The following is a 27,444-nucleotide window of genomic DNA, read 5'->3' on the forward strand; positions in this document are numbered from 1 at the left end:
AATAGGTCAGCCAAGGCCTATTCCCATCTCGAATCTGATCGAACCTGAATCAAACTTACCGAATTTGAACCATATAACAAAAAGAGAGATAACAATCTGTCAAAACATTCATCGGGTTTGGCTCGAGACCGCACCAAACCAGTTTCTGAAGACCACCAAACTAAAACCGACACTAAAAATAAAGTTAATTTTGAACTACAGTTTCCGTTTTTCTTTAAATGGCTATCAAATTTAGCAATATCAATAACTTTCTGTTACCCTATTTCAAATTTTCAGCTTCATCTCCCTAACCTTATTTAACTCCATAAACTTAGAAGAATAGAAAACAGGGTACAAAATCAAAATTGCATAATTCAATGTCAGAGACAGAACGTCATATCCTCACAAAGGATGTTGAAAGAAAGAAGCAATCCACAAAAGTAATGGTAACTAAGTGCCACAACCAGGTTAGACCAAACACTGATTGATAGTACAAATTAAAACGTCATACCTACTAGAGGAAACAGGTTCCCCTAATCAGTCTAGAAGAATCAAAGGGGCCATCAACGGAGACAAATTCACCCCTTATCAATCTTTTTAACAGATTATAATACACCCAATAATAAAAGCTATCAGAAAATAGCATCTTCGCTAACTCAAGGAGTAAAATTAAAGAAACAACTTACTGTACAGGGAACTGTACAAGAAATTTGCTGCCAACTAATACCCAGCAACCGGTCAAGAAGTCAAGACTTCCAAAACAACTTAATTCAGTCCCAAAATGTCAATATGTCACTGGCTTAGAAGAAGAAGATAATCAGCATTTTCCCCTACATATCTTGTGATGCTGCAGATAGTCTTGACCCTCAGAACCTAACTATTCATCATCCAACTCAACAAGTTGTGCCCGCCTTTCCGCTGCTTTCTTTCTGATAAAGAATCCCCATCTCATTGCTGCCTTGATCTTCAACCATCCCACGACAGCTTTACCAGGACGAGTACGATCCTCATCGTAATTTGGCATTGGTGATTGCATATAAGGTGGGAATCCATACCCATCTTCAGGTATATTTACAGAGGCATGGGCTCCCATGCTGAAGAGTCGTAGTAAGTGTTGCATATCTTCATTCTCAAGCATTTCATGACTTCGGAGACGAATCTCTTCCTCTGCAAAGTATTCATCAACTCCTTTGTCCCGGTTGTTGGCCCAATCATCAAAAGGATTGAGATTAGATGGCTGCATGGAAGAGCCAACAGCTTGAAACCCTGACATAGATGACTGAGGAGGACCAAGGGCTAGGCCAACACTGTTATCATTTCTCATGCTAGTCTGGTGAGAATTGGTGATCAATTCGTGTGGTGTAAATGAGATGTCAAACTGGGTACGTGAATTTGGATTCATAAGCTGGGACTGGGATGAGAATCCTGTTCCCATATTATCACTACTCCCTGATGCCAGATAAACGTACAAAATAAAAAAGGAGAAAAAGGCAGAAAAAAAAGCGCCTTGTTAAATGACACAGCAAATTAAATATTAATGTAACTAATAAGAACATACCTCCAACTTGGAGGCCCGAATGCACAGAAGGCTGCTCAATAAGAACTGATGCTGGTAGCCTTGGTATTTGCATTTGATGCTCTAAAGAATTAGGATAACCCATTTGGCCTATCTGAAAATCATTTCGGACAGCATTTGACCTCTTACTCTGCTTGAAGTTCAAAAGAGACTTGCCATCATATTCTACAACCTGATCCCAATTTTCATATGCTTTCTTCACCAGCGTATCCACATAGACCTACAAAAATCATTTTTAGTGAGTAAAGTCACGCTCGGAAAAAAAGTAACACACAAGATATACCCACTCCATGAAACTTAAATCTGACTTTAATCAAATCGAAGTAAAAATTTAAATTTAAGATTTGATTAAAAAATTAAATTTGATATCATAATTTAACACCTCAGAACTCTCATAAAAGTATTAGTCCTCTGGCTGCCATCTCCTTCAATCAAATAAGAACGTAATCCAGGAGTTGCAGATTACTTAATGCATGGCTTGTAAATCAGAAGAATGAAGCAGTAGAAAAAGCCAAGAACACGCAGAACTGGGCTTCCCCAGCTTCTCTCCCTTTGCCACAGTTTCTTCACATGCAGAAAACATGCAATGAAAAACAGGCAATCCACAGAGCCACATGCAGATGCCCATGCCCCATTGGAACGAATTTTAAAACCCAACAAATTGGAGGCTCAGGATAGGACTATGGCTGAAATGGAAGAACATAAAGCTTTGTGTGTCATTTATGAATTTTGTTCTCCACAAATATCTACTTACAAAGACATCAGTGAAGAGAGAACAATAGAGCATGTCACTGAGGAGAGAATAGTAAGGTAAGACTATGACTTTGGAATAGGCTAAAAGCAATAAAGGAAAATCAAATAAACCTTGGATGATTATCAAATAAGGAAAGATGAATGTAGGGGCATTTAACTTTGAATTGTATCATCATCCCAAAGTGGCAGCATCATGATGACGTAGATGAGCTTAGCACACGGCAGGGAATACAATATTAATAAACAGTGATGCTGCTTGAGAATTTCCTCAAGGAAAGTGGCCAGGTGACTAACCAAGTTTCAGCTAAAATTAAGCATGATCATGTGAACAGAAAATTTAATTTGGAAAACCATACAAGATATAAACATGGCATCAGACATTACTTCTGAGGCCATGTTCTCAAATTTGGTCCTACATGTTCACAAAGTAATGCCTATTTCAATTGCTAGATAACAAAGTTCTGCTACTTAGGCTCCATTTGTTTCCGGAAAATAACTTGTTCAAAAAATATTTTTCAGCTTTTCCAATTTATTAGAGTGTTCAGGAAAATCAATCAATGGAAAATATTTTCCTGGTCAAAAAAAAAAAAAAAGTCATTTTTAAGGAAAATGACTTTCCATTTTCACGAGAGGAAAATATTTTCAATATATTAACTTATTATAACCTTATAAATACATCTATTAATTTAGTAATCACGAATAGCCACCATCACCAGTCACTGGTCACTACTAGCAGCCACTACCATTGGCCATCGGTCACTAGCCCACCACCACTGGTCACCGGCAACTATCATAATTTATCCTTTTTATGCATTGTTTCTCACATTTAACAATAAATTTTTAAAAAATGAAATTTCTATAATTATAAATATTTTTATGGTCTAATAAGTTTAATATTTTTAGCTAATTTTGATATTGTAATCAAACAACAGAAAATGAGTTATTTGAAAAATATTTTCTAATATTTTCCAGAAACAACAGAAGCTTAATGTGAAAAAAGAATAAGTAAAATATGAATGCACAAAAGGTTCAATATGGATAATTACCATCTGTCAAAATAGTGGAGGAACACTGCATGGTAATTACATATAAAAAACATTGGATCCAGACATGAAATACCAGAACAACCATAAGAACTACAGCCATACCATTCAAAAAATTATTTATAATGTATTAGATGAGGCCAACCTTTTGCTCATCTGAAAGAGAATCAGCAGAAGTATATTGTTCTCCTGAAATAAGACCATTTAGCTCGTAGATGTTGTTAAAAACAACACCAACATTTCTTGAATCTTCCGGATAATAGATATAAAGCTTCCCACTCAGGGCACAAGTCTTCGCATGCTCTACAAGTGCCTCCCACATTTTGTTTGACATACCAGACCCCAGAATCTGCATCCAACAGATTGGCAGATCAGAAGATAAATACAAAGACGCTTCAAGAATCATATCTTATTACTTACATTCCGCAACTTTTGAGGATCCCTGACCAGAAGACGCAGGAAATCTTCAACTGTAAATATTTTATGACTATTTAGCTTCTTATGAAAGGAACCATCCTTCCCAATTTTCTCCAATCTCCATACGTCATCATTCAGTGCAGGGGGATAGTGTTTCTTGTAGACTGTCAACAGAAAAGAATATGAATTCAACATCATCCAATAAGCATAACATGAAAAACAAAAACAATGCAGTGTGAGAACTCACGTTCCCCTCTGTGATCTTTCACAGTAAAAGCCTCTGTCTTAGCCTCACGAATGCGAATACCCTCAAAAAATCCAGAGACAACCTTCAGGCCAAGCCTAAACTTCCTGCTCCTTATCCAGCTCGAGTTATCGGTAAAAGTAAGCTCCCCCAGTGTTCCAACCCCTTCCTTCAGGGTCACTTGCAAGTCCCCAGTCAACAGTGGTCTCTTTCCTTCACGCTCTTTTACAACATGACTTTCAAATTCTTCCTGTGTCCAGTCTTCATCATCTTCATTGTTAAAATCACCTTCAAGCACCACAACATCTAGTTTCACAGAGGCTTCAGGGCCAGCAGTCACAACATGGCCACTGTTAGCATCAATCAGAACAATGTGGATTGCAGCACCCTGTTCTCCCTCTACTTTTCCTCCTGTGAAAAGAGGAAGAGACAACCTGGATCTGAAGTGCAACTGTAAACTTCTCCCATCTCGACCTTCAATGCGTTTTGGGGAAGTCCTGAAATAAAAGATGTTAGAACAATATATCATGCCTAGCAAGAAACTCATATCCCAGGTAACAGAGGGAAGAAAGTGCGTTAAAGTGAGAATCAAAACATTTTACACAAAAGATGGCTAAAAAAAAAAGAAGGAAAAATATATGAATGTTATTAAAATATCCAAAATCAAACTGGATAGATCATATCAGCCAAAATAATGTGCAACAAAGGGGCTTCATTCCCTCAATTTTAGATTTCATAAGCTTCACTTACATCCAAAGAATAAAACTTTAAAGACAGAACATAGGAACAATGTCTATTATCCCATAATATGCAAGCAGCAGCTAAAAGAAGTACATCAAAGACAGACCCATGGGTATATCAAAAAAACTTCCACCTCTTTCAATGTTCTCTTCAGCTATTGTGAATCATAAGCATCATCAACTCAAGGCTGAGGCTTGTTTATTAACAAAACCTAGATTAAATAATACTTGGCCTGGCAACAAAACCTTCTACTGCCACAAAACTTTCAGGGAACTAAATCTTCTAAGGACATAATCAGGATTCCATAACCAACAGCAATGCTATTCACAAAAAGCACCTCAATTATTTCTTTCACAAATAGAGAACAGAAAAGATGGTATGTGTTTGTGAACCAAATTTACAAACAAGCTACAATTTTGGCACATAGGCAATCATCTTGACCACTGCTACCAATTGTGACGATCATATTTCTTCAAATATTTCATACCATGTCCTTAATGTGTCAGTACAAAGTAAAATCAGATGATATTTCAACAAAGCACTTAAAAACCATAATGAGTGACATCTTAAGGAATTTCTTGCCTAAATCCCTCTCGATACTTTTTGGCTAAACACAATACGATGACTTTGAGGGAGAGGAAAATCCCATCTCTTCTGTGGTACATGGATAGAATATCTCATTTTAAAGGGCAAGTCTGTTATTTTCTTTCAGCTGCCGATTATGATTAGTTCCTGTCCAGTAAATATTGTCCTTTCTATGGATACTGCAGCTTGCTGACACTCTTAAGCAATTTCTTTTTTTTTTTTTCCTTTTTTTCTTTATCCATTTGATATGGGCTAGGGATAGCTGTACACAAAATCCCAAGAAACAATTGCAAACTGCTCTCATCTACAAGAGAATTTTTTGCCTGTTGAACTGAGGATATAATCCTAGTATTTTAATGCCTTACACCACTTGAACTTGAAAGGCCAGGTCAATATGGCCAAGTTCAGTTAATTTCCTTTCCTTTCCACTGATATTGATAGATCCCAACTCTGAATGATCTACTATTGTTTTTATTCATAGAGGTGGAAAAAAAATGTATCAGTATAACCATCAAAACAGCTGCCGCTAACACTCAGAAATAAACAACTCAAATATGATATTCTAATCAAGAATGGATCATACCTTCCGTTGATTCTAGGAGGGCCCAACTTTGCTAAAGCACGTTCCACTTCCTCACTTACCTGTTTGTCACAAAAAGCAATGACACAATAAGACAGATAAAAGATGAAAATTATTTGATATACACATGTATCTAAAAAAGATGCCTAACAAGATAATGAGCTAACCAATCAATATGTTTTCACTGACAAAAAAATTTCCACAAGTAATCACATTCATGTGACATTGACCTATTCTCCTGTCTTTCACCAAAATTAATTACATTCCACATCACTATATTTGCTAATGTCATTGTTTAATTATTAAAAATATTGACTTAGACACACCGACATATCAAGCAGGTATAGGTACAACATCAAACTGACAAATTTAAGGGTGGGAGAACACAGTTTTAAATAATGGATTTGGTTGCGAAATAGCAATCTGTAACATTTTCACTGAACCAAGCTAAACAAGCTGCTGCTACCATCAAGGTTTCACAGCATTAGCAAAAAGACTCAAATCAACATTAAACAAAGAATTTAACTGTATATGCAATATATGAATAGACTAAACACCTGAAGGAGCACTTTATTAGATTATAAAACATAATTCATTTGGAAAAGTAAAAGGGCCACTAAAAAGAGAGTGTAAAACAGGAAAAAAAAAAAAAAGGCTTCCAACAGGAATTAATGGGTTAGCAGTTATTAAACTGTTAGTGACATGGTATCCAATGCACATGTTTCAGCCAATAGAGTGCTGTTTTGAACTTCTGATTTAAGAAATTACAGGTGTGCATCTGGAACAGGCATCAGTTACATCAGATACATAATAGGTGATAATTAAAACCATAAAATAGCATATGCAAAAACTATCTTTGGAAGACATAAGTTTGGCTCCCCAAGAAACCAAGCCAACTAGCACAGGGCCCACAAGACTAAGAGCTTGATTAATTGTGAACTAATTTGGTAGGATAAAGGTTTGCTTTATTGTTGTCAAGTGAACAGGGGTAACATTTTAATTTTGTGAGGAATGAGTTGGTTTAGTTATGAAACTGTGCAGTTGCAGCCCCTTGCTCATGTCAGACAATCTATCACAGAACTTCATCCAAGTCTCAACAATAAGCACTTACTAATTTGAACTCCCAAGTCAACTTCACCTCCAAGATGGGAACTCTTACTTGACACATTTTTAAAACTCTATCTTTAAAAATAAAAAGCTAATAGAGATTTTCAGGCTTAAGTGCCTCACGAGTGAGCTGAGATGCCGAGATGCCTTAGACCATTCGATGAGTTTGATTATTTAATCTCAAATGTGATTCTGTGATTCAAATAAGTGATCCCCAGAAACTGCATCTGATGCTGCTAAGAATTCATCCCAACTTCCCTAAATCCCTAAACCCAGATATGGACATTTGAACTAAACCAGTTTCCCAAAAATGTAGTCCTCCACAAATAATTCTTGATCATTCCATAGGAATAAAGTAGAGAAGCAAAGTAAAATATCTTACAACTCTGCGAAGAATAGGTTCCAGAGATGAGCAGAGCTTCTGCAGACTGTCCACCTTAAGAGCTTCTACAATGACACTGCATGCATATCAATTTGCATTAAGATAGAACTCGACAGGTTATGGATCTAACAATAATAACTCACATGAGACCATCATTGCAATAACAAAATATAAAACGATAATAATCATGTCTTCAAAAGACAGCAGACCATTAAGAGTATTTTAAAGAGGAAAAATAAATTTTTGGAGAGACGTGAAAAGAAACCAAAACCTAGCAAACACATGTAAAGTGTTGAATAAATAGATTGCTGGTGGTTGAGCATCCGAAATATGCTGCAATACTGCAAAATCTACCACACTCTAGGAGCACCATTAAGAGTTTAAGGAACCTAAGCAGAACCAAACCATCAAGAAGCAACCGTGCAGTGTACCAAAAAAAAAAAAAAAAAAAAAATCCAAATATACCCAGTAAAATTACGAAAAACTTATATTCCAAAGATCAAACTAAATTGACCAATATGATCATACAAATGCAACAACAGCTATTTCAGTGATGAAGCAACTCAACTGAAGAGAATATAACGCATTTTCCAACATCAAAACCTGATACAATTTTCAAGTTGAATCAAACTAGCAAGAAGATAAGAGTAAACACAACGCAACATGATATAACTCAACTATAAAATTGTCCGCCGATGCATACGACAGCTTGAAACCAGGATTCACAGAAGTCAATAAAATTAACAAAGCCTACAATCCACAAAAACAATTAAACACAAACCCACAAATTTACCTAGCCAAAGCAGGCCGCTTTCGCTCAGGTTGCTGCTCTTCTCCACCTTCTAAAGCTCTTTTCCCTCTAGCCATACTATTAGTCCTCTCCATATATCTGGTTTGCATTTTCACCCAATTATAGAAACCCTAGCTTCCAGATCTGAAAACAAACCAAAACACACAATTTTCAAAAGCTCCAAACTATCAAACACTCCTCTTACCACAGATCCACACTCACCAATAAATTCAGCTCAAATACCAAATATTTAACTCCCCCATATAAATATCCAATCAAATCCATAATACCCCTTTCCACCTCAATAAGTACAAAAGAAAAAACAAAAATAAAGTAACCAAATAATAAAATTAAAAATAAAAGAAAAAAAGAAAAAGAAAAAACCTTAAATTCAATTAAGCCACCTGCTAAAATTTTCTCAGTCACCAAACAGAAATGGAACGAAAACCAAAGAACTAGAAGAGAGTTTGGATAGAGAGATCAAAAGCCGGCAGGAGTAATAGAATACTGTATATATTACTTTGTAAGTGTCCCCTCTTTGTTTCGGATATTTTTTTAATTCTTCTATTTCTTAATTAATTTTCAGTAAATTAAAAATTCTATCTTGGTCTACTCTGGCGACTCTTACTTTGGCAATGAAGAGGGGAGAATGATCACGTACTCTCTAGTATAACGTACGCACTACCCAAGTCAATTGACTTTTTCTTTTGCTGTTTTCTTATGATGAATCAACGGTGATAGCGACAACGGTGGCTTTTTATTACCATCGGCTTATCTTGATCCAAGTTATTTTTCCGACTTGATTTAACACGGATGGAATCTTCGCCGTCAATTTGTAAGACAAAAGCATTCCCGAAAGGATAATTGTTACCTGTCACTACAGGGTATATTTAGTGAGAAAATTATTAAATGACGTCATAATGAGTGAGGACATGGACGTCACTTGCTTAATTTTGTATTAATGTTGCTTTCTCTTTTGCTTTTGGATATAAATGAATTTCACTTTTTTCTGGACAAGAATCATTTGGCTTTTTTTTTTATTTTAATGTTTTAATGTTATTCTATATTTATAGTTGATAGCAATTGGCAGGTGTCCTTTGAATAGTTTAAATTTATGGTCCTTATTATCAAGTTAGGTTTGGTATTTAAGTCAATATTTTCAATTCAATAAAAAAAAATTGAGATTAGAGATGATTTATAATTTTTTTTTCCAAATTTATATATTGGTGTTTTAATTTTTCTAAATTAATTTAGAAAATTTTTAATATATTTTTTAATATTTATTGTTTAAAAATAAGTAGTTTTATATCGTGAGTAAAAATAATAAATAATTTAGTAGTTTGACATTTATTAATAACCTAATATTTATTATAACATAAAATATTTTAGTCTTTTGCAAAATTTTTATATTTCATTAATAATATAAACTAAATTGTTAATTTTAAATTAGGAATAAAATATAATTAGGTCTCTAAATTTTCATATATTTATTTTTGACAAATTACTATCACATCTCTAATATTTGCTGATACGATCCTAGAAATTAGCATTTTTCATTCAAATATCAGCATTTTATCAATAGTAAAATGCACTTTTTGCTTATAATATGCTCATATCTTAGAAAAAAAAAAGATAATTTTTAAGATAGATAGTGATTTTAAGGAAATAAAGTTTTTAAAACAAAAAGAACAAAAATATTAATTAAGGTATAATTTAGGAACTCAAATGTACTTTACTTTTAAATTTATTAGAACCAAAATATGGTAAGGAGCAACGCTGCTAAATACATCTACGATTCAGCAATTGATGCAAATTCAGTCACTCTTTGGCTATGTTCAGCCACGGATTTCTAAGTAAAATGCTAAACATTACTTTTTATAGTGTTTGATAATATAGCGTTTTAATTAATTTTTAGAGGTTAAGGTGGTATTATATAAAAAGTTAATTCGTGTAATGTTTAGTTTTTAATGTTTTATGAAAAATTACTCAAACAGCTAACAGTTAAATGTTATTAAAACAGTTATCAGTTACAAAAACAGTTAATTTTACCGGATAAACATTTTCAAAATACTCAAAAAAAAGTATATAATTAGAAAATACTCTGGAAAATAATATAAGTAAACATCAATTTTTTTAGACTAATTAAAGTAACTATTTTGTGATCATCAATTCTATGATTGGAAGGAAGTACAATACGGAAGATCATGACAAAATTCAACACAGAGAAAAAGAGAGTGAAGAAAATAGAAGCATAAAGCTAATAATTAGCTAGTAAGCTCATTGCAGCTTTACATCACACTAAACATTTTTTATTTTTCCTCACAAACACAAGTTCCTGAATTTCTTTTGTCACACCCACAAAGCCACCAAGAAATCTTTGTTTTCAAAACTGAATTTAGTGGGTCTATAATATTTTATTTTATTAATTTTTTTAAGAGAAAATGATCATTATTTTATTAAATGTAACAGGAAAGGAGAACATTAGGGACACTCTTCCAAATACAAAGTGGTAAAAAGCGAATGGATACTCTAGCAAGGGAATGAGCAGCACCATTCATAGTACGCCGAATCCATCGAATATGAATATCCGGCCTATCAACTAAGAGTTACCTACAATCTTCCACCGTAACCCCAAATTCCGAAAGATCTAAAGTTTGAGAATTCAAAATACAAAATAAAACCTGGCAATCAACCAAAAATATGACCACTAGACTGATAATGATCACCAATAAAAAATAGAGCAGAACGAAAAGTCAAAGCTTCAGCTGTAGCAGGCGGTTTGCATCCCGCAAAATAAGTAGACACAACTTGCAAGAACCTGTCTTCACCATCCTCAAACACTACCGCACCAACCGTTACATCTTTTCTTTAAAATATTGAAGCATCACAAAATGCATGCCAACCAACATTATCGAAGTTGACACACGGCCCCACGCTTAGCCCATTTCCATGCAAAATAATTATTAATTATTTTGTTCTTTTATTCTATTAACTATTTAATCCATCTCATAAAAATACATATATTTTTTACTTGTCTTAAATCAAAAGTACAAAACTTAAGAAAATCATTTCTATGCTAAAGTCAGTAAGCAATTAAAAATAAAATAAATAATAAAAAGCAGCTAAACATATGAAATGTAATACATATGATTGTATATAAATATTAACATTTAAATCTTATTCATATTATGATAATGAAAAATATAAAACAAAGAGTGTGGATTGGAAATGATAGATTTTATAGGGATATAGGGGAAAAAAAAAGATTTGAGTAAAGGTCAATACAAATTACTAATTTAATTTATTTTGATATTGTATAAAATAGTAACTGCCATGTCACCAAAATACATGAATAAATAATTTACTTTTATCATTAAAAGATATGTAAATGTCACCAATATAATTTATTTTGGAGTTAATATAATAATAATCGTCCACGTCATTAAATATCCATGAGTTAAATATTTATTCATATGGTTAAAAGCTATATAAATATCACTAATTTAATTTATTTTGAAATTAATATAAACAATAACTACTCCTATCATTTAAATTTATAAATTAAATAATTTATTCATATCATTAAAAGCTATATAAATACATAAATGCTACATAAAATAATTTGTCATACTTTGATACTTACATTAAAATGTATTTACTAGTTTAAATATATATTAGAAAAATATAAATAAAAATATACTCCCTTTCTCTCATAAATATGCAATATGGATAATTTAATATAAGTTTATTTTCCTTTTTCGTTTATTTTAAATTATAGTCTTATTTTTTTAAAGAGAATACTTTTTAAATTTCATATCATATCCTTGTTTAATGTGCATTTCATCAACAAAGTTATCAGTATTACTTATGTCATTGACAAAAATAATAATGTATTCAAAATAGTCCGAGGGAATTTTTAGTTTCCTTTATTCAGAAAATGAAAACCGGAAATTGGGGTTCACAGTTAACAGGAAGCCTGCTGCTCTTTAGCTTGGTTGAACTCTTCAAGTCTTGCGTGAAGTTTGATGAGTAGTTGCCTGCATATTTCAGGAGATGTACATGGCCCGCAGATAAGATAGATGACATTACCCAAAGGTCTCATGTAAACACCATCTTCACGGAGCTTCTGAAGAAGAGACCGCGCATACAGCGATGCATATCTGTACAAAACCAGCCACCCTATCAGGCTTTTGTCTTAAACTAAACACAGCAACACAAAAGTAATGTTTTAGTAACAAGTATGTTAGAAAAGGACATGGTATTACAACTGAGGAGAATTCAAGCTGCACAACCTCAGAGTTAGAATGGATGCTCGTTCAGAAGCATAAATAATTGCTTTCAAAGTCAACTACAGCCTGTGAGTTGTTGCAAAATTCTTAGGTATCTATCACATCAGCTGTAAACTAATCCTACTAGAGAGTGACATGTTATTACATGACAATAAGCACTCAAATACAAATTCACCACAATTAAATATAAAATTTAATTGACACTTGACCATCAGCTTTAATGGGTCAATCTCCAGCTAGCTTGGTAGAGATAGTCTACCGAAGAATCTTTTCAAATTGCTAGCAATAATACACCAAATAACAAGACCATGCATGTTGATTTTGATATAATCATTTATAATTACATCTTGCTCTTGATCATCATATCAACAATAACTATTCAAAAATTGGGGTTGGCCAGGCATACAGGGACAAGGCTACGTGCTAGAGGAGAGGGGCAATAGCCCCCAACCTATTTAAAAAGAAACAGGTTCCCTTCACAAGGTTTGAACCTTGGATGTTTTTAAAGATACGTTTAACCATTTTGCCCCCCTCTATTTTTTCATAATATTCTCATAATAAAAATAGTAGTTTGCCCCTCTCCTTTATAAATCCTAGCTTCGCCCCTACAGGCATGTATACATGTGTTTTTTTGGTTGGTCTGCAGGAGCAAATCTCAAGCCCAATGCCAAAAATGAGGCATTTCTTAACAGGCTTGAAGGACAACCCCTCGCCCAAAACTAGACTTGTTTTCCAGCTTAGACCTGTGTTCCCCTGATTAGAGCTAGACTAGAGGACACAAGACGGAGGAAAGATGTTCAAAAGAGCCAATCAGTATGGGCTTGGGCTTGCAAGTATATGATGTTTAATCATAAATTATATACAGACAAAAATATGATCGTGTTCAAAATATTTGCGAGTTATGAAAGTATAACGAAACGACCAAGTATTAAGCAAGCTTCTTGACAAAAAGGCATGATGTCTCATGATTCTAAAAACCATGGAAGTAATGGGGTATTCTTGTATAAAGTGTGGATATATGTTATGCCTGGTGACAGACAGAACAAGCTTTCAGAGAAATGTTCCAAACTCAAAACACATCAATGTGTATAAAGTATTCCTTGAGGAGTCAAATCATCTATGCTGGTGGTTCATATCATCCAATGATAAAATCATGATATATTTAGCTTCACCAACAAAACTTTAGCAATATACCAAAGGAACTTTGAGCTTCTGTATTGTTGGAAAAGATGTTGTCCATTACCTCGGCAAGGAGGTTCATAACATGCAGGTTAAACAACTAAATCTAGAGCATTAACCGGAGGCAAAAAAATAAAAATGTTCATAACAATGAAAGTAAAGTAATTCATGCACGAGAACTGGCACAAAAGAACAAGTAAATGATGTTATACCCAGCATTGCTCCCTTCTGCTTGTAGTTCTAGAGCAAACAGAGTTCCCAATGCAACCACTCTTTGAACAGAAGGACGTGATGAGATCTGCTGCGTCAATTCAGCATCCCATAACTGCAAGCAATAAATGCAATATTAAAGAAAATTTGTAAGTGACAAATGGATGGCCCAGATAGAATACAGGAACTCCTCTCCTTTTTCTTATTCTGTTTTTCCTTTGGACGAGAGGTTAGGTGCAGGGACTGCAGTTTTCATCAATATTTTGACCATCATTTAGAAACAAGCGTAGACTGGAGAGAAATCAGTAAAGAAAGCTATCCTCTCCTATTTCCTAGCCAATTTGGAGACTGACTAACCAGTTAATTCTTCTATTTGTAAATGTAAATTGTATTTTGATACGAACTGCTTGTGTTAAGAGAAGCAGCAGTTATCTCAAATTATTAGCAGAAGTTTTGGCCTCAACCATGACTATTAAGATATTGAATCATTATCTTATTTCAAACAACACGCTCACTCGGCAGTACCACACATTACACTGTTCTGCTTTTGCTTTTGGTCTGTCCCCCTTCTCCCATTTGAGTTTGAGATAAAGCATGTGGTCCCACTCAGTTACTGTGAAAATCAGCATTACTAAAGTGCAGACAAGGAAATATCATTGATAGATCTATGCTATTAAGTGGTCCAGACTATGCAAACTATCGGTCTCAAACATCACCATCAGCATAGATAAGCTTATGGATGGTCACATGTAGCAAACAAAGAAAAGAAAACTTAATTTCCACATACCTCCCTAAGCAACCTTTGTTCTGCAATGACATTGAGGTTTGTCCTGGGATCCTTGAACCATTTGATGGATTTAACAGCTGCCGAGCACCCCATAGCATGAGCAGTGTATGAGTGTCCATGCAAAAGGGCCTTGAGCTACAACCGCAATCAAATAGATTTAAGTGCTTTATTTATGCCGTCTAGATAATCCAGAATACTAGTTTACCTCAAAAATGTTACTTGCAAGACAATAAAATCAGAGGTTTGATTTGGTGTTTTAAAAAATAAAAAATAAAAAAATATCAAATGCTCATTTTTAAATCAATAAGCACGTAGCAAACATAAATCATCAAAACTCTAATGGCTTAAACTTAAGATTGACTTAAGTTGATAATCCTCCCAAAGCAACAGGTATGACTAAGCCAAGTCATTACAGTGCCGTACTTGAGGTCAAGTCAATTGGAAAACTTGAGACTCGAAACTCAACTCGAGCTTGATCAAGTTTTATTTTTCTCCCTCAAATTAGACTCAATGGAATACTTGAAATACTCAAGCTCAACTCAATCAAAATCAAGAATTGGTTAGTCAAGTTAATTTGGAATATATTCTAATGAGCTTGAATTCCAACTCAACTCAATAAATTATTAAATTTTATATATAATATTCAAATATACTTATAATTGTATAAAAACTGTAGCACTCTATTAGACTCACAAGCCACACTAAAATACTAAGCACTCAAACTTGGGTCGACTCATTACACCAGCCACTTGGCTTAAGCTATGATTTGATGAGTTGAGTTCCAATATTTTATAAACCAAGCCAAAATTAGAACCAGAAGACATCAAAATATATCAAGCATCAGAACCATTTGACCCATACGAAAAAGAACAACAAAAATCTTGTTAATATAGTTATACTTCGGCAAACAATTTGAAGTGAACTCAGTCAAACTGCATCCATGACATCAAGAAAATATTGCTTTGAGAAGCTCACAGTTGATGCTTATGAACCAGCCCCATCAAATTTACTGACATGAAGCAGCCTCCGGGACCTCTTTATTCATATTGTGAAAAAAGTGCAGTAAAAAGACATGTATGCCAGTAGTCAATGAGGACCATTCATTAGGTCAATTTTCAAAGCAAAATTTTTGGCTTCAAAGAAACACACTACAATATGCTACCTTTGAATCCCCAATAAATGAATTGAAAACTTCTTCTGTAGCCAAGGTGGCAGCCAAGGGTATAAGCCCTCCAGTCATCAGCTTTGCATAGCAGGCTATGTCTGGTATGCAACCAAGTAGTTTTGCTGCACTCTGTCAAAAGAGGGACAAACTTCCAAAAGCTCAAAAGCAGTCTAATTGATTACAAACTTTCTTTAAGTTAGTTAAAGACAGTGCAGAGGGAAAAAGAAAACAAAATCAACGAGCTTGAATAAGATTCAATAAGGGGCAACCAACCTCTGCTCCAAGACGCCAGAATCCCGTAAAAACTTCATCAAAAATAATTGGAATGTTTCTTCTTCGACACTCATTTACAAGTGCCCGTTGGAAAAGTGGATCAATCATAAGCATTCCTCCAGCACCTTGTATAACTACAGAAAAGTCCCACTTTCAGAGAATTAAACAGAGGATTTGAACACACTGAGGACATGGAGTCCACTGTACAGCAACTAACACTGACCATGCAGCATTATGAGGGAGAAAAATGCAGACCAGCTATTCATGGGTCCAAATGGGGGAAATTCTTTTGGCCAGAAAGAAAGGGGGCATAGAAAAGTTGAAAAGACCGTGGCTGAACATTATTGGAACTATTCTAAATGTCCAGAAATTTTGTTAACATATCAGATGTACTTGGAAGGATTTCTAGAAAATGCAGTTATTGCCTTCAATGATACCAATATTAATTCACGTCAGAGAAGCTACATAAGAGTCGCACTTGATATGGATTAGGTCCAAATATAAAAAAGTTATTGATGACTCCATGAGTCTGAAACATAGAATTGTTTGCACTTTCTTCAGATTGCCTAATGCTACTTTCCAAATAAGAATTCCCTAATGACCAAGAAACCATCATTTGAAATTGAAATACAAGGCAAGACATCTCAAAACAAAGATGGAACTAACAATAATCATACCGTTAAGGACACAATGGCTTGAAAATTCATTCCAAATGCATCATATGTTGCAAGTGTATCTACAGGGATGATAAAACAAAGGCAATTGCATATCCATTGAATCATGTCATATATTTCACAATGAGTCATTGAACTTATATAAAATACTCATAATAGGTTAATCCCAATTATGGGTTTTCTAAGGAAATAAACTCAACATTAATAGAAACAACAGGAAATGTACAAATAAATTTTCTTGCCTGGTTCTATAATTAATGCTCCAATATGGACAGTTCCTTCCGCTCCTGGGTATTGTGATAGTTGATGTGTTATATATGATGAATAAATTCGATAGAGATCTGATTTGTCCCTGATCTTTTCAAAAATTTCATCACGAGAGCTGAACACTGTAAAAATCAGAAAATGTTAGGAGAAACCACCAAAATGTTTAAGAGGGAATAATGGTAGGCACAAATAATGAAAATAAAAAGCTTCATGTTTACTAACCCATGTCATTGTTAGTAACATTCTCATAATGCAGCCAATCAGGTAAGGAAAGATTCCACTTGCTGTTACACATGAAGACTGTAGGAGGATCCAAAAAAAGACCTCTTCCAGTATACCTGAAAAAGTACAAATAGTAAATGAATAATCACATTCAACCACTAATGGCTTCTCTTCATTATTTTTCCTGAATAATATAGATAAATGTACACAACTGATATGTGCATTGATGCCTAAAGAACTTTCTGTATGGCAGTCTTCAGGTGTCAAATGAGATTAAATAAAGTCATGAAGTATGAAAACCAAGGAAAATCGGTATTCAGACTATTTTGAGCCATCACCTTGAAACAACTACGACAATATGCTGTACCACATAAATGCTAAAGAGAAGAAGCAATAAGCCCAAAACTAGAGAATTTAAAGTTCAAAGCCAAAATTTCTATATGGACCTTATGTAAGCATGATCTCAAACTTCTATGCTGTTTGCATGGTCTGAAAACTTCTAAGCTGTCTGGATGGTTTGTCAATTCCTACAATCCATCCCCCTCATATTCTAATGACCGTTGGTATTTTTGTCACTTAAAACCAGTAAATTTCCAACAAATGATGAGTTTTCCTTCTTTTCATTAATAAGGTACATTCTGTATATGAATGCTTATGTATCTAGTTGCATGACAACATGAAATCTTCTATTAATTACTTCCCTGGGAACCTCTTAAAACTGCAAAGAGATCTCCTCACAATACAAAATTGCACTCCAGCCTCATTCTCTCCCTCACTACAGGAGCTAATGACCACTGCATACATCATAACACCGATGACCTAAGTATCCAGCTCATCACTAACTGATACATTATCTGTACTACCTCTTAAGTATTTTCTTCCTATGATGAGTTTTTCCAGAGGTCAATGCAGTGCCACAACCCAACTGATCACCCTATTCATTAAAAGCTATCTTTACTTCAATCACCCCTTTTAACAGAATCAGAGCGTTTTCAGCTTTCAACACTATCTGGATCAGGATGAAAGGAATTTTAAGTTTCGTTTTATGAGGCTGCACATGATTGCAACATGCAATCATAGTGCCTGCAGAAATGGACCACTAAAGACATCACCCAGCAATCATGACCATTGTGGATGTTTTAACAAGAGTTCTGCCCATCACACAAATTGGTTGGAACCTTGCAAAAATGCTCAAATGCCAATGTTTAACGACAACAACAACTAAGCCTTAGTCCCAAAATAGTTGGGTTCAGCTATATGAATCCCTTGTATCCAATAACCGCTTTGTTCAGATTAAAAGCAATTAAAAAATGCCAATGCTATAAAAGAATAAAAGTTTTATTGAGAATACACACTATTTTTACTTTAAATTTTGCTAAAGTATTGCCAAATAATATTACTTTAACATTTAGAATTCAGTGAATCTCAGAAGATAACAGAACTTAATAATGCAATTACAGAAACAGTGCAATAGTGATGAGCTATTGTTTTATTTTTAAAAAAAAAATCTTGAAGAAATGCAGCAGATAAGGTGGATAAAAGTGTAGCAGATATTGTCTGATATTTAAGCCATCAACTTGGTGATTTTAGAAGCAATGTTACAGCAGAGAATAAGTGATCAAAGGGTAATTACTGTAATGACTGGTAATGCCTTAAAAAAGATGAGTAATGCAATGCCTTGAAACATGGTAACTTAATAACCAATATGTAACTTGTTTGACATTACATAGTAGCCACATTTTAAACCATGTGACTGTACATCAGACAACTCAAGCTCAGTACTAGGATGCACATGCTCCATACATTTAACATACAGTTGCTAAGCGTATGCATATACAGGATAGTGTTCCATATTCAAAGTGACTCACATCTGGATTCAGCAATCAAAAGGAACTTATTCCATTTATTATATCTTCCCTCTTTCCTGACCCCTGTCTGCCCTATTAACCACATTTCAGGTAATATTAACTGAGTCACTCTCAAATGGAACACAACTAGCTAACCCAAGTCAAATAGAAAACGAATAATGCAAAACCAACCACTGATAACTTGCTAGAGATTGATTCAATTATTTATAAATGACTAACTTGTACAAAACAGTCTTTACCTAGTAGATTCCAAGTCCTCAAGTGACTTATTTTGTCTTACAGAACCAATTTTTAGGAAATGAAAGGAGAAACCAACTACAACAAGCACCCCATCAAACTCAAAAGTTCTAAAAGAAGGCATGATAGCCTGAAATAAATAAATAACAGATACCATGGTTGCTGGAGGAAGCCTGTATAGGATGATGGCGCTTGTGCTTCCATTGCTCCCAGAGTATCACCATGATAAGATCCTTTAAGAGCAAGAACCTAAAATTAAATCACACCTCAGTAAATTAGTGCACCTTAATCATAATAATAAGTGCAACACTCAAGCAACTTGACCAACCTAGACCGAGTGTAGCATGAGTATTGCCCTCTGTCTAGACTAGACTCTAGACAAATCAACTATACTTCACAACTACTCCCTAGGTTAATGACATCCTTACATCAAGCTTTTTGATAATGACAAAATATTTAGCTGGAAAACCAAAAAATAAAAAAGATAACAAGATATTTGAAATGAAAAAAAAAAAAAAAACAGCATAGATATAAGCAGCTAAGTTTAAGGTCAAAGCCTATCTTTAAACTACAAAAACAAATATTAGCAAAGATGGCAACTTGTTAACTAGACTGTGGAAATATAATGCACTATGATTATAAGACTATTATAGTCACTTGAAAGAATTCCACCTCATGAAAAACCTAGGATATTATAAAAAATTGTGAATCAATGAACAAAAATTCCAACACTACCTATTTTAAAATCAGGGGCTAATATCCAAAAAAACATTCAAAACTACATGCTCTTTTCCATTTGTGCCACGCCTTCCAAAATTACCAATGGTGACCATGAATTTTAACATTGGCAACAATTGTAGCATCCCTAACAATGCCCTTGACATTGTGTCATGATCCTACGAATTAGCTCAATGATTCTTCCGCTAACTAGGACAGCACTAAATGTCTAAAACCAAATAGGAATTTAAGAAATAATTTCCTCTACTTTTTTAACAATCTGATTCTGATACATTTATTCTTTTCTTATTTTTTTCTTGTTTGGTTCTAATTTAATTTTTTCAATAATCCAATACAATTGGAAATCCTCTTTAGAATAGTAAAGGGCAAATGGCTATTTTCCTCTGAAGTTTAGCCTAATACACTAGTCATCCTCCGTTTTTTTTTTTTTTTCAAATATACAATTAACCAAAGTTGTACTAAGGGTAAACTACTAAATCAAAAGTTGTTATTGTGAACTATTAAATCCTTCTGCCAGGACTTAGTAAAACTTTTGTTTGTCAAAAACGAAAAAGGTCAAAGAAGGCTTAAATTAACTTAAAATTCCAAAAATAACCTCCATCAACCAAAAAAAAGAATCTCCAATCCAGAGAAATGGCATTTTAAGAAACACAATTTCTATTCTTTAATCCAAAATCTTCTCTAACATTGAAAGGGGAATTCAAGAACACAAGACAGAAAACATATATGAAACCACTTTAATTACCAGCAACACATTAATTAACTTAAATTTCAAATAGTACAAACTTAATCAAATTCATCCTAAAAAATGGTTCAATAGCACAAAGGGAAGCATTTTCGAGCTTCTGCCTCCTCCATCTACCACCTGTTGCCGCAGTAAATAGTGTCAAAAACATGGCACCTATCTCCTACATGTGCCTTACCTCATCAAGTTTCTTATCACCATCACAGCATGTTAACTCACTATCATTTTGTTGAATCAAAAGCAAGAAACTTCCTGCGCCAACTCCTTTCCCAGCAAGCTCCAAGCAAACTTAATGGCAGAGGGAGGTAATTCAGTAATCGATCTACCTTTTCCATACCTGTCAGAACGTTAATGTTTCCTTTTTTTTCTATCTTTGTTTCTATTTTCTGCCACCATTCTTAGTTTCTACTGGTAAGAATTCTAGGTGATCACCAACAAGAACTCTTTCTTCTTCTTCTTCTTCTTTTCTTTTTGTTGTTTTTGCTTTGCGTTTTTTTTTTTTTTTTTATTTCTTCATTTTCCTTCTCTTTTATTATGCCGGCTCACTACTGTAGATAAGGGTATTTAGTGTATTTCCTATCACTTAATTGTACATTTTTGAAAAATGAGGGATGCACTAGTACATTTGGCCAAACCTCAGGGGCAAACTTACAAAAATTTGCAGAAGTCCAATTCACCTTCTGGTTTGCATGTCATCACCATAGGCACTTGGGGTGTGAATAGTTCGGGTGAGGCTGGGGATTGAAAAATCCCCATCCCAAAACAAAAATTCAGGGACCCAAAATTAAGGAACCAGCCCAGTCCCAATTTCTAAAAATCCACATTCCATTTAACCCCAGAATTTTGAAGGCAATTCGAAGAGCTGACGCCAAAGGGACAGTGTAGTTGGGACAATTTCGAAGAAACAATGCAACACAGGCTCATGCAATAAAAACAAAGAAGAAAAAAGAGAGAATTACTTGAGTTATTTATTAAAATCCAAAAATTTACTTAGGAAGCCCAGCATTGGGACTCACTTGAAGGCAATCAACCATCACAAACTTAAATGAACGAGGGGGACCTTCTCCTTCTACAAAGAGAAGGGAACGTGCCCCTCCTTCAATTTTCCAATGCTTCCAATATTCCACTTGTTAGAATCTTTTTTCATTATTTTAATTAGAGGTCTAATATCTTTCAATTTATTGGCCAAGTCCAATCACTGGCCATAAGATTCTGAACATTGACAACTATGCAGATGTGAGCAAATTTTACTTTAAAGGTGCGTCTGGTAAAGCCAAAGTTTTAGAGACCTACATGATAATTGACCACTGACACCTCTAAGAGAGTTTGGATTGGGAACTATTTTGAAGTTTAAACCATGATAAGTTGATAACCATCGCATTGAGCGCTGACTTGAAAGAAAAACCAAGTAACCTATTTTATTTGCATGAATTTATAACATCATACGCTTTTTCTTCATGAAACCAAAATTTATAGCATTTAGCAGAGAACATAAAAGAAGTATAAGGTCAAAGATAAAAAGGATTATCGAGGCGAACCCTTAGCTCTATCTGTCTGTCAGCTAAATTACTCTTCGCACAATCTAGAAAGATTCCATTATCAATAGAAAATTTACGGAATGCCATCTTCAGAGCAATTTCAATGGCTGTTGATCCATTGTCTGAAAAATATGTCCTAGAAGCCCAGCCTACAAAAAGAAGATAATATATTATAATAATTCCATCTAACCAAACCAGAAATAGATAACAAAATGCAGTCCAACTTACAATTTATGAAAGAATGATACATGCAAAGTCATATTCATAAAAACCAGCAACATAAAAGGAGAACCAAAAGAGTCCAACTTCACAGATTAAACCAAATGTCAAAACTGTTTTCATCTTGTGGAATATGGATATTGCTAACTAAGCAGAATGTAATAAGGAGAAAATACATTCCAATAATATCATCCCTTACAGCCTGTTTGGATGGGATGATTTTTAGGGAGGAAAGAAAATTAAGAGGTAAATTTGGAAGGAAAATAAGAATTCTTTGTTTGGAAAGCAGGTGGAAAAGTGTGGAGGAAGGAAAATATGGTTATTTTCCCTGGGCCCCACAAAATTACTTTCTCTCCATTTTGGAGAGAATTTGACATTCACAGGGTAAAAAACCATTGTTCACGAGCAAATTACAATATTGCCTTATGTGTATATGTTAGCACTTGTCAGCTTCATCATGGCTTAGCCTCCTGTTTAGGTGAGCTTGCGACATTTATGAATTTATATGCCACTTTCTTGCACACAGTTTAGTAAGCAGCTTTGGAATTTTCTCTTAACTAACCACTTGCATATATATGTTATGGGGGAAAAATTAACAAATACTTGGAAATTAAATCTTAAAAAATTGAACACATCAATCTATAAATAATTAATAATCGTGAGACCTTAAACTTGAAAAAAAAAATTACTCATGAAACATATGATGCATGCTCACTTTGCAATGCTAATGATTTTATTTATTATTCTTTAATTCATTATAATTAATCAAATAATTAACCAATTATAATTTAATTGCAAAATGTGCTACAATGTTTAATATATATATATATATATATATATATATATATAGATATATAAAGGGGAAAAATGTAAATTTATAATGATACCATTTTCTTTTTTTAAACAAACAAAATATTTAATTTCTTTCCTTCCATTTATTTTCCTTCCAATCCAAACATAGGGTGGAAAATAAGGAAGGAAAATGAGTAGTGCAATCGTTTCTTATTTTCCTCCCTTATTTACCTTCCTCCCTTTCCTAAACAAAGCATTAGAACTGAGATAAAAAAAACCTAAGTGTCTGGCAAAACACTACTTACCTTTGCCCACACCCTCAAGCAAAAGCTCTGCACATTTTAAGGCTGGCTCATAAACATTCTCAGGAAACATGACATGACCAAATCTTCCAGCAGCATAACCCATATCTCTTGCAAGCTCAATCTGAAGCCACCTAAACAAATAACCACATTAAAGAACTTCAGATGTGACCACTAATACAAATAAAGTTAACATTGTGTTACGGACAAAGAGGATAGAGGTGGAGAAAGATGAGGATCATGCCAAAGATAAAGGGCATCACAATTCTTTAGCCATCAAGGATATGCTCCTTGCAGATATACTCAGTCGATGCCAACATTTGCCTCATTTTTCATGAAATTTTCTTAAACAGTACAACCTTTTCTCCATTTATATGATTAGCCAATTCTACAAAGTTCTGCTCCTTAGTATTAACTAGTAATAAAACAATATTAAGTTTCAAGTAATGTAGACAAGATGTCACTCTATGAGCGCTCTTCCTATTTAGCATACTGAATTGAATTCTACATCCATCTTACTCATGATGTCATATGGACAGTTGAATCAACAAATTATCGAAGGAATGGCATGCGACAACACATCAAAAAACCACAGGTAAAGTAAAAGCGGATAGCAAAACCAGACAACAAAGCACACAGCTACTTAAAATTCCAGAAAATAGCATCTAAACTGGGTCATTAATTCACCATAAACATCAAACAGAGAAATAGATATGTTCACTTGTAATAAAGAGGACCTGTAGAGTAGCATTTGGTCCTTGGGTCCACCAACTTGCACATGCATCAAATTGTTCAGTTATGAAATCTTTGTTTTGGGCCTGTGATATCAAGGGAAAACAAAATTAGCTAGCAATGTTTTAGAAACACCTGCTTCACATTAGAAATCCCCAGTCAATAGTTCAACAATAACAACAACAACCATAATAATAAAGCATAGAGAATATATCCATAAACCTAGAGCAAATAATAAGTTGGACTGTGTAGAGCAAGCCTAGAGAATATGTCTACACTAACCTTGTAGACTGCAAAGTTCTCCCCACACCTTGAATCAATGACAGTAACAGTTTCTTCTGGTACAAGCTTGTGCTGAGTAAATGGCCACCAAAAAACATCTGTTGCCTTCTTAGGCATTTCTTTCAATCTCCGTAATCTTTCTGAAAAAGCTGATAGCAATATTCCCTGTAGAGAATTGAATGGTTCGCTAGAAGAACCAAACCATTCTACCAGGTCATTTGACATATCTTGTGGAACAGGTGGCAGCAAAACTACAGGCACCCTAGAAAACATGAAAGAGAAAATAAATAATAGAACTTTTAATGCATAAAAGTAGTATCTTTTTATTACAAGAAAAGTAACAAATGCCAAACCCATAAAACGTTGGATGCGCAGAAAGAGAGATTCATTAAATCCATAACAAGACAAAATTATCCACATCACGAGAAGAGAAATTATAAAAAATACCTGTTTTGCAAATATGAAAGTAATGGCACTTCATTAACCAGGCCATGATCTTCAAAAACTACAGCAACAATGTCATAACCTCGAAGCTTTAAACTTTCATACGCAGAAATGGTTCCAGAAATACCACCAAGACGCCCATCTCCCACAAGAACGCCAGGGAAGCGGAAGGGCCTGCAAACATGTTTGATAAAGCAATGAATAAAAGAAAGAATGGCAATATGTTTGTTCTCTGACTCTATACCCGCTTTTGACATTATTACTGCCGCAAATTTTCCACTGGGGCATAGTTACAGCCATCTCTGAGTCTCCTTAAACAAGATTTTGAAACAAGAAGTTTTGCTTCTTAGTTACCCAAATGAGTTTGCAGGTGTGAACTGTCACAAATCATTCGCCACAAAATGCGAGTACTAACTCAATAAAGCCTTATCTCTGAAATTATCTAAGGATGTAGGCTACATATCTTATTTTCCTCCAATGCATTCTGTACGTACAACGCTATATGCTAACCCAAAATGCACAAAATTTACGTCAAAAATCTTCTTCACCGCCACTACGTAGCAGGGGTCAGATAAATGACAAAACAAGGAGAAAAAAGAAACTGAAGCATGTAGTCGGAGAAAAAAATTTGTTCTTTTAGAAGAGCAAAAGTGAGGTCTTCAAAATTCAAGTTGAAAAGTAATGAGATTATTTGAGTCAAAAAGTAATGAGATTATTTGAGTCACTAGAGTAGAAACAGGAACCAACATGAAGAAAATCTTCACAATTGGGCCGCCAACTTGTAAGCTGAGCACTTCACTTGGAAAGACATATCGGAAGAGGAAAAGGGGAAAGAAGGATGGTCACGTACCGATACAAATCACACTGTAAGGTTCCTGAAGGACCGGGACTGGCAACCCCTCCTGCAGTCTCAACCACACAAAAAGCATCCATCGTCTCATTTTCACCCTCAAATTTTAATTCATTACTCAAACACTGCTCCAACATCTCCATCACCGCAGAATCCTCCACAACTCCATTCTCTCTCTCTGCTGCCAAATGTGGAGAAACTGCCTCCTTCCATGCATACAATGTCTCGCAAATTAACTCCGAAACACCAGCCTCATCCCTTAAAACCTTTTTCTTCTCATTGAAGTTCAAATTGTACATTCCATATTTAAATTCATTGGTCTCAAAACATCCGCCAAAGGATTTAGCGGCAGAGAGAGAGGATTTGAGGACGGAATTGGAGGCGAGAAGAGAGAAAGGTGGATTATAGCGGGAAGCGAGAGAGGAAAGTTTTGAAAATACAAAATGGGAATCAGAGTCAGAGGGAAAACCAGTTTGAACGGGTTTGAGATAGAGAAATTTACGCCGTTTAGTTGTGTTGGTGGTGTTAGTGGCGGGTGGTGGAGAGAGGAGGAAGGAAGAGGCAAGGCCAGTGGAGACAAGAGTTTTGCCAAGGGAGGTATTGGAGCCCCAGATCATATAGATTGGGTGGTTTAGTGGAAATTGTAGTGGTGGTGAAGTAGAAGCTGAAAATAGGTTGTGAGATTGACGGTGAAGATGGAGTAAGCGGCGGTGAGAGCGGCGGAGAGAAGAGAGAAGGAGCATCATGATAACGGAGAAGAAGTAGCGAAGAGTAACACAGTGATGTAACGGTTTAACGGGTGAGTACGAAATTTGAAAGCGGGGGTAGCGCTGGCCTTTATTTATTGATTTTGGTTGGAAGGAAAATAATTTTTGTGAATAATTTTCTCACCTAATTTTAGGTTGTTTTATAAATTGAAAAAGTATTAGGTTGGTAGTAGTAGGACGTGTAGTTGATATAATAAGAGAAAATAAGATGAGATGAGGCAAAATTAGCTCTTTTATACTCTCTTAAACCGCATAAAATATTTTTCATAATTTTTAATTTTTTATTATTTGTAGCATTATTCAAGAGTTAAAATATTTTTCAAATTTTAATAAATTTATTATAATCTTATAAATTTATATTTTTTAAATTTATTAATTATAAGTAGTTACTATCATCATTATCAATACTCATTCTTCACCAACAGACACCACCATCGGCAGCCGCTACTCATCATTGTCGACCAATGCCACTTATTATAGGCGATTTTCATAATTTACCTTTTTTCATTATTCTCATATTTAATAATAAAATGTTTAAAATATGAATTTTATATTATTATTATTAAAAATTTTAATATTTTTAATTAATTTTTAATATTGCAATCAAACAACTAAAAATAAATCATTTAAAAAATATTTTTAACCTTATAAAATATTTTCGTCAGAT

General features: G+C 34.4%; 2 protein-coding genes across 3 annotated transcripts; both read right to left on the reverse strand.

Moving 5' to 3' along the window:
• Positions 1-626: 626 nt before the first annotated feature.
• Positions 627-8,742, reverse strand: LOC105648014 (Calmodulin-binding protein). 2 transcript variants are annotated; one of them, XM_012234263.4, is made up of 9 exons: positions 8,602-8,742; positions 8,201-8,341; positions 7,408-7,483; positions 5,922-5,980; positions 4,016-4,509; positions 3,772-3,932; positions 3,497-3,700; positions 1,538-1,775; positions 627-1,428 (listed from the first exon to the last, which is right to left on the reverse strand). In XM_012234263.4, exons 2-9 carry the CDS (start codon positions 8,305-8,307, stop codon positions 857-859), a joined length of 1,911 nt encoding a protein of 636 aa, XP_012089653.1. In that variant the 5' UTR covers positions 8,308-8,341; positions 8,602-8,742; the 3' UTR covers positions 627-856. The 2 variants fall into 2 exon arrangements, with proteins under 2 accessions (XP_012089653.1, XP_012089652.1); XM_012234262.4 differs by having other exon boundaries at positions 8,582-8,722.
• A 3,253-nt stretch (positions 8,743-11,995) lies between these two features.
• Positions 11,996-26,831, reverse strand: BIO1 (adenosylmethionine-8-amino-7-oxononanoate transaminase). Its single transcript, XM_012234264.3, has 14 exons — positions 26,011-26,831; positions 25,164-25,334; positions 24,717-24,978; positions 24,440-24,520; positions 23,706-23,826; positions 22,390-22,538; positions 19,523-19,617; positions 17,264-17,379; positions 17,017-17,163; positions 16,101-16,234; positions 15,825-15,956; positions 14,663-14,797; positions 13,878-13,990; positions 11,996-12,357 (listed from the first exon to the last, which is right to left on the reverse strand). The coding sequence occupies exons 1-14, from the start codon at positions 26,754-26,756 to the stop codon at positions 12,162-12,164; spliced, it is 2,598 nt and encodes an 865-aa protein (XP_012089654.1). The 5' UTR covers positions 26,757-26,831; the 3' UTR covers positions 11,996-12,161.
• Between the last annotated feature and the right edge of the window lie 613 nt (positions 26,832-27,444).

This window comes from Jatropha curcas, chromosome 8 (genome assembly GCF_041381405.1).
Source record: "Jatropha curcas cultivar XTBG-Jc1 chromosome 8, XTBG_Jcur_1.0, whole genome shotgun sequence".
In the NCBI taxonomy this organism is placed as follows: domain Eukaryota; kingdom Viridiplantae; phylum Streptophyta; class Magnoliopsida; order Malpighiales; family Euphorbiaceae; genus Jatropha; species Jatropha curcas.